Here is a 7373-nt window from a genome sequence, read left to right on the forward strand (position 1 = left end):
TATTCCAAATTTAGATAAAATTTATATCCCAGAGTTAGTCAAGTTCTGCTTTAAGGCATAATATTATGTTCCAAAGTTAGTCAAAATTTTATATCCAAAAGTTCATCAATTTCTGCCTTAAGGCCTAATTTTATGTTCCAAATTTAATCAAGTTCAGCCTTAAGGTCTAAGAGTATATTTCAAAGTTAGTCAAGTTCTGCCTTATAACTTAAGGCAGAATGTGAGGCAAAACTAATTGAATTTTTATATAAAAAAATAAATTGAATAATAATCAAGCGAAGTTTGCCCTATTGAGCAAAACCTGTAGGTGTATATAATAAAAGTTATGCCTCGAGGCAAAATAGTTGAAAATAAATCTTGTCTTATTAATTAATAGCTTAAATTTAAGATTATACACATTAATGAACAAATTCACTGTTTCCACCACCAAATATCATAGCAATTACAATTGATTTCATCACCCACCATAACCAAATTCATTACCTACCACCAAATTCATTCTTCCACCACCAAAAATCACAGCACATACCATATATTTTTATCACCCATATTATTACTCCAATCAACAAAAACCAATTCAATTTCAAAGTGTTCTCCTGTATCCAAATGGAGTTCGTGACCCAGCAAAAGAAACAAAATGAGTTCTTCTCAATATGGTGACACTTTCATATTACAAAGCGCACGTGCTTAAATTATTTCCTTCAGATCTAACAATTTGAAGTTAGATGTTAGAGATAAGTTGATGGCAACATTTGAAGTCCATCACTGTTGACACGTCGAGTTCCTGGATTTGAAATCTAAAGGAGGAGAGAAGGATAAAGTTGGGGAAGAAGATGAACTGGAGAAGAAAACTAAGCTATGTGCGATGGGAGGGATAATTTCATCCACTTATCATTAACTTAAATGACTGAAGGATAAAAAATAAAACAATAAGATAGGAGGGACAAAGATTAAAGACCAGCCCAAAAGAAGGCGATTTGTGCCAATGACCCACCCACATCAGGCCAACTTTTCGATGGGCCGACTTGGGTTGTGCCCAAATTGACCATGCCTGCAGTAAAAAATATTGTGCAGATTGTCCTTCATATGGACTGAGTCTTTAATTTTTGGCCCTCAAATCTGTGGTCTTTAATTTTTGTCCCCTACTTCTCATTTAATGAAAAATTGTGGCCAAAGTACCCTTATTTGCGCATCTACGAAATCAGAGATTCGGGTTCGAACCCCAACAGAGTAAAAAAAAAAAATCACAAGGCAGGATTTTCATAGAAAATATGCTTATTCGGGGCAAAATTATGCCTCATGCCTTACGGCATAACTCTGTAGTATCCTACAGAACTATACTGGACAAGGGGTAAAGTTATGCCTTTAACTTTTATATAAAAATTATGTTTTAAGGCATAACTTCTATACAGAAACTATGCCTTATGACATAGTTTTATAGGATAACCTAATTTCTACAGAACTATATCTTAAGACATAACTTTACCCTGAATAGGCATAGTTTTCTATGAAACCTTGCATTGGGAATTTTTTTTTTCTCAGCTGGGATGCTACAAAAGTTATGTCTCAAGGCACAATTTTACCCGAATAGGAATAGTTTGCTATGAATTCTTGTCTTGCGGTTTTTTTTTTTTTTTTTTACTCTGCTGGGGTCCGAAACCAGAACGTCAGATATTTTCGGCCACTTTTTTAGCCGAAGAGCAAAAATTAAAGACCACCCCGAAATAAGAGTATTCCTGCGAATTGCCCTTGGCGGTATTGTGTACCTTTATAATCCTTAAGTTCTTGGTTTTACCAATTAAATTCGTCATAACTTTGAGGAAATTTGCATTTTTAAGAGACCTTGCTATTAAAATTGGTAAATGAACAGATTACATTCTGAAGCATGGCCACGGAACTATGACTAGTCAAGATATAGAAACAGATGACTCAAAGCATTCAACTGTTGGTCTTCTGTTATTGGACGACCTACAAATTAATGTTAATGCAATCAACCCAGAACCCCAAAATTGAACCCGTAGGTATTCTCAGAAACAAAGGCAGAAAACAGAAACATTTCTTCTCATATCACGGGACCATATGTTGCATCCAGAAACAAAAGAAATATTGAAGTCCTTATTGATATTTATCAGGAGACTTCGGTAATTAACGTACAATTATTTCCCCTTCTACATTAAACATGCTTAGGCATAGATAACTTTTAGAGCAATCTTAATTTCCTATTCAGCTAACTTCCTAAGGCGATAAATTAAGCATTGTTTCCAATCCTGCCGAGAGAAACACTAATCCTGCATATGTTTTCCTGTGACACTGGTTGAATTGTCCTACAGTAGGGAGCGAGAGTGAAATTTGAACCCACAATAAACATGAAATAACCAAATATATTTGACTAAATAAAACATACCATATCAGATGAATTTCCCCGAATGTCAAAAGAAGTATGCAGTAGTGGCGCTCTGAAGCTAAGTTGTCCCTGCAACTGCAATTCACTATGAGCTAACATGTACTAGCAAATTTGACCAATGGACAAAATTGATTCAACAAAATTACTAGGTTTAGGTCTTTGTATTCATACCGGTCCTTGAATACTTTGAGGAGAGTAATGACCACCATGGGGTGATATATAATTCAAGTTTCCCTGTGAGAGCGGCGAGTAAAAGGGAAACCAATAATTTAGTCCACTTCAAGTATCTTCTCATCATCAGGTTCCTAATAAAATAGTTGCCTTACCAGAACGTTTTGTGAGGCTTGATGATTGCTGTAATAGCTATCTTGTAACATAGAAAACGAACTCAACTGACCCTGAAAAAATACCAAGTCATTGAATGAGCTCTGTTAAGCAAATAAATTTTGTGGGCATGTGTTAAAGATTTGAATGCAGAAAAAGGATGCAGCACCAATCCATGAACGCTCTGATGAGGAACATAGTATCCGTCAATAGTTTCCATTCTGGGGCCTGGATTCTGTAGTCATATAAAGAAGGGTCAAAAGAGCTTAAACTCATGTAAATTGTGGGCTAGCCAGGGTTATCTTGTACCATTCCTTGTACGTGCCTCTGGGCAAGGAAAGCATCTTCATGAGTTGGTAGTTTTGAGTTTGATTGATCCTACAAAAGGACAAAACGGAATAAATATATGTAACCAAGCTTAGGACGTGTGTGCAAAAGATAATAAGCCAAAAGATATACCATCTCCAGGCTGCTATCTTGGATATCGGCAGATAGTACTTCAACATTAGATTGAACCTACAATACTTCAATTATTAAAACGGGATAATTATATTTTTGGACCGTTCAAAAGAATAATAGCCAGCAAATGTGTAGGTTTTGTATATGACGTATAAATCTACATATAATATACATATAGTATCTATAAAACATACATATAATATACATAATCAATGTATAGGTTTTGCATATTTTGGCTAGTGCCTGTAATTAGTTTGGGCCGATGGGCGAAAAATGAAAAAAATCCTATTGAAACGTCTCTTTTGGAACTATTACTTAACCTGCTGAAAAAAGAATTTATACTACCTTGCGCTTCTTCTGTACTTTCTTTCTCTTTGAGGACTTTGCCATGCTGCCACCTTGAATCTCTTCATCAACATTATGATTGCATTGAGAAAATGAAAAGTTAGAGACTGATGCACTCTTCACAGAGTTATTTGCATTGACACAATCATTCATGGCAGCTTTGAGTGCGTTTACAGCTGATTCATAGGTTTCCTGGGATAAAGATCCAACTTCCCCCAATTTGGCAGCAAGTTTGCAAAGATCATTGAGGCGTTGGGTCCTATAAAGAGGGTTGCTTGGAATCCCGCACGCTCTCCCTTCAATTTTTGCCTCCCGTGTCCACCGCTCTAATATATACACCGGTGGGATACTGGGGACACCAGATACTTTTAGAACCGTAACTGCATGTCTACAAAGAATACCTATATACTCAAAGAAATGGCATGAACAGACGATGCAAGATTCTCTTCCACCCCATGATACCATAAAACTCTGGTTCTTATCACGGTCATTGACTTTAAACAACTTTTCTGTTCCCTCTTCAACTTCATTCAGAATAGTGCAAGCAGCAACGCCAACAACCTCAGCTTGAAATTTCATGAATACCGAGTTTGTATAGACAGCAGACATTTGGTTCTCATAAGGGGAGAGAGTTTTTACTATAGGCTTTCCGTGACGTGTTTCAATATCAGCTTTTGCTTCCTCCTCATACATCCCATGCATGAATAGTTTGTATTGATCAATGAACCCTTTGAAAGTAGTCTCAGACGAAATATAACTATTGAAGAAGAAAGACACACTTTCAGACCGCTCAACTGTAGAGAGTCCGGCCAAGAAAGTATTCCTCATGTACACTGGAACCCATTTTGTTCGATTTTCAAACAATGATCGAATCAAGTCATCATCCCTCAGTTTGAATGAATCGGCCATTTTCCACCATCCTTTTTCAAATTCTTCTTCTTTAAGTGGCAACCACATGCATTTCTTCAACTTCTTTACAAAATCATCAGTATTACTTATCTTATTACCAAGATTTTGAGAAACTTTTCCCATTACATGCCACAAACAAAAACAATGTCGTGCGTCAGGGAAAACCTCATCTACTGCTTCTTTCAAGGAAATTTCATCATCGGTAATAACTACTTTAGGACTCTGGCCACCTACAGATCTAAGCCAAGTATGCATTAACCAAGAAAATGTTGATAATGATTCATCCCCGACCAAGGCACATCCAAGCAACAAAAATTGGAAATGATGATTCACCCCTATGATGGGTAAAAATGGGACTTTGTATTTGTTTCTGATGTAGTAGCTGTCCAAATAAATTACATCACAAAAATGGACATAATCATTTCTACCTTTTGCATCAATCCAGAATACATTTCTCATACGTTTTTCTTTGTCAAAGTCTATAGCATAGTAAGAATGAGGTCTCTCCGCTTGCATAAGAGATAAAGTATCAAGCAGCAGTTCCACATCCCCCTCGTCCAATACGAGTTGCAGTCCTTTTTTCTCGTAAACAACATTAGCCGACTGCTTACTTCTACCCTTAACAGAGTAATAAAAGTCATCCGGGCAAATTTCATGATTATGTTCCTTCACGAAACTATTAATATACCATTTTCCATCTTGCTTTCTTTTCACATGGATACTGGCCTTGCAATCAGTCTTGGGACATGATCGAGAACTACCACACTCGCGCTTTGCCCCAAATCTAGAGCACGCAATCTTCACATCAATAAATTTTCCCGACTTCTTTGACCTACGACTAGCCTTTATCGTGATGCCAAATCCCACTGACCTCGCATACTCCTTGTAGAAAGAATACGCAGCCTCCTTCGTTTCGAATTCCATACCTTTTTGTGGCTCACTGTGGGCTATACCCTTATCTATAACATCAACATCAACAATATCTATACCTGTCTCATTTCCACTTCCATCAACATTCTCTTCCACATTTTCTTTCCCGCCATGACTTTGAATTGAATCATTAATAGCACTTGTGCCCACATAATTATCTAACTTTTTGTCAAGCCCCAAAGGCGACCCCACAAGTTGGATTACACTAGGTATGTTGTTGTTGTTGTAAAACCCCGAAGGCAATTCAAGATCAATTTCCATAGAAGTAATAACTTAAATCTCACATATGCTCAATTGTACAAATCACTTTAACAGGCAATTACAAGATTTTCCCCTCACTAGTTATTTAAAATAAAATAAAAAACAATTCCTCCCCTTGTGCTACCTACTTTTATTCATTTCCTTGGTATACCTCAATACAAGTAAATCTAAGCAACTTTCCTTTCTTCTCTATGGAGTTAATTTTCTAATCTATTTCACTTCAGTAACTGAAATATATCTGAAAAAGAAAAAGAAAGATCAATAACAAGAAAAATAGTTCATAATGGGCATACAAATATCAACACAGCTAAATAAACCACAGCAAATTCAATTAAAAATTTCAGAATTAAGCAAAAAGAATTCAATTAAAGGACTAATCTTATACTAATTAATTTTGTTACCACATACTTGGGGTTTATTTTGGATCAAGAAAGCTAATTCAAGAATGACACATCCAATTAAAAAAGAATGATATTATGTGTTTGTGAATAGAAATAGTACCTGGGTGTTTGCCAAATTAGGGGATACTTTAAAGAAAAGTGTAAGTGAAGTTCATATCAGCCCTAAGCCCCTAAGGCCAAGCCTGATGGAACAAGACAAAGTAGCGCACTTTTTTATTTTATTTTTTAAATCTTTTGTTATGAGAAATGACGTTACTCCCTCTGTCCAAGTGTCTTGTTTAGTAAGTTTTCCAATTTTAATACTCTGAATGACAAGCTTAAGACCATAAATTAAAAAGTGTCATAATATACCACATATTCACATCAACGTTCTCATTCCCGCTACTTTCATTTTCTGAGCGTGTGAGCTTTTGTAACAACCTGTTTAGTCGTTTAGAGCATTTTACTCCTTTTTCCCCTATCCTTTATGTTGTCTCTTTTATGTATTTATGACTTGTGGGATAGGTGGCACGGTTCCCGAGGCGATCAGGTGAGTCTTGGTTGATTTTGAGGATTTTAGAGTTTTTTAAGTTGAATAAGCGAAAAGTTTTGACCTATAGTTTACTTTTAGGTTATTGCGATTCAAATTTCTGATAGTTCCGTTAGGTACGGAGCGTGATTTTGACTTAGTAGGGTCCTTGATTCGGGTCCCGAGGAGTCCGGTGGCGTTTTGGGTCATTGGTTGGAAGTTGGTTTTTTGTTGGAGTTGACTTGGGTCAACACCGGGTCAAGGAGACCTCTTTTGGAAAATCTGAGTGCGCAAGCGAGTTCGTTGCGTGTTTTATGATAGATGTGCATTTTTGATTTGTTTCCAGTATGTCTCGGATGAGCTTAGGGTGTTGGTTTAAAATTTGGTGACATTCTGGTGTACCCGCACCTGCGGGCGTAGGGCCACACATGCGGGTGCAGGGCTGTACCTATGGGCCCGCCTCTATAGGATTTGGTCCGCATATGCGAGTAATTGTGGCTTGGGGGTTGGCCGCATCCGCGGACCTTTCCCCACATTTGCGGAATCTTGGCGTTTAAGTTCTAACCGCATCTGCAGCCTTTTCTCTGCAGGTGCATGTTCGCACCTGCGAAGAAAGGGTCCGCAGAAGCAAAAAACGCTGTCAGTGGTATTAAATTCCCCAATTCGTGTTTAGCCGGAGAGCGAGATATGTGATAACTTCCGAGGTCTTTACTAGAGAGAGATGTGGTACATGGACTTCGCGAGTCCCCCATGGGTCATGACTTTGAGGCATAGCCTTAGCATGTGTGTACGGATTGGGGAGGTGGCCTGGGGGGCATTGCATTGCATTTAC

At 37.5% G+C, this 7373-nt stretch overlaps 1 protein-coding gene across 10 annotated transcripts; it reads right to left on the bottom strand.

Moving 5' to 3' along the window:
- Window positions 1–214: 214 nt before the first annotated feature.
- Window positions 215–6279, bottom strand: LOC132616849 (protein FAR1-RELATED SEQUENCE 2-like). Of its 10 annotated transcripts, none has more exons than XM_060331581.1 (9): window positions 6134–6279; window positions 3533–5870; window positions 3188–3252; window positions 3043–3106; window positions 2898–2963; window positions 2731–2802; window positions 2576–2638; window positions 2405–2473; window positions 215–797 (listed from the first exon to the last, which is right to left on the bottom strand). In XM_060331581.1, the coding sequence occupies exons 2-9, from the start codon at window positions 5630–5632 to the stop codon at window positions 729–731; spliced, it is 2568 nt and encodes an 855-aa protein (XP_060187564.1). In that variant the 5' UTR covers window positions 5633–5870; window positions 6134–6279; the 3' UTR covers window positions 215–728. The 10 variants fall into 10 exon arrangements, 7 of the variants coding, with proteins under 7 accessions (XP_060187564.1, XP_060187561.1, XP_060187562.1 ...); XM_060331578.1 differs by having other exon boundaries at window positions 219–797; window positions 2405–2479; XM_060331579.1 differs by having other exon boundaries at window positions 219–797; window positions 2405–2479; window positions 6041–6178.
- Between the last annotated feature and the right edge of the window lie 1094 nt (window positions 6280–7373).

The sequence above is a fragment of the Lycium barbarum genome, chromosome 11 (assembly GCF_019175385.1).
Source record: "Lycium barbarum isolate Lr01 chromosome 11, ASM1917538v2, whole genome shotgun sequence".
NCBI classification, from domain to species: Eukaryota; Viridiplantae; Streptophyta; class Magnoliopsida; order Solanales; family Solanaceae; genus Lycium; species Lycium barbarum.

Coding starts and splice junctions, on each gene's coding strand:
- LOC132616849 (XM_060331578.1), bottom strand. CDS start 5,632: ATGGAAATTGATCTTGAATTGCCTTCGGGGTTTTACAACAACAACAAC. Junction 2,964..3,042: donor TGCCCAGAGGCACGTACAAG/GAATGGTACAAG, acceptor ATATGACTACAG/AATCCAGGCCCCAGAATGGA. Junction 798..2,404: donor GGGGAAATTCATCTGATATG/GTATGTTTTATT, acceptor CTCCTCCTTTAG/ATTTCAAATCCAGGAACTCG.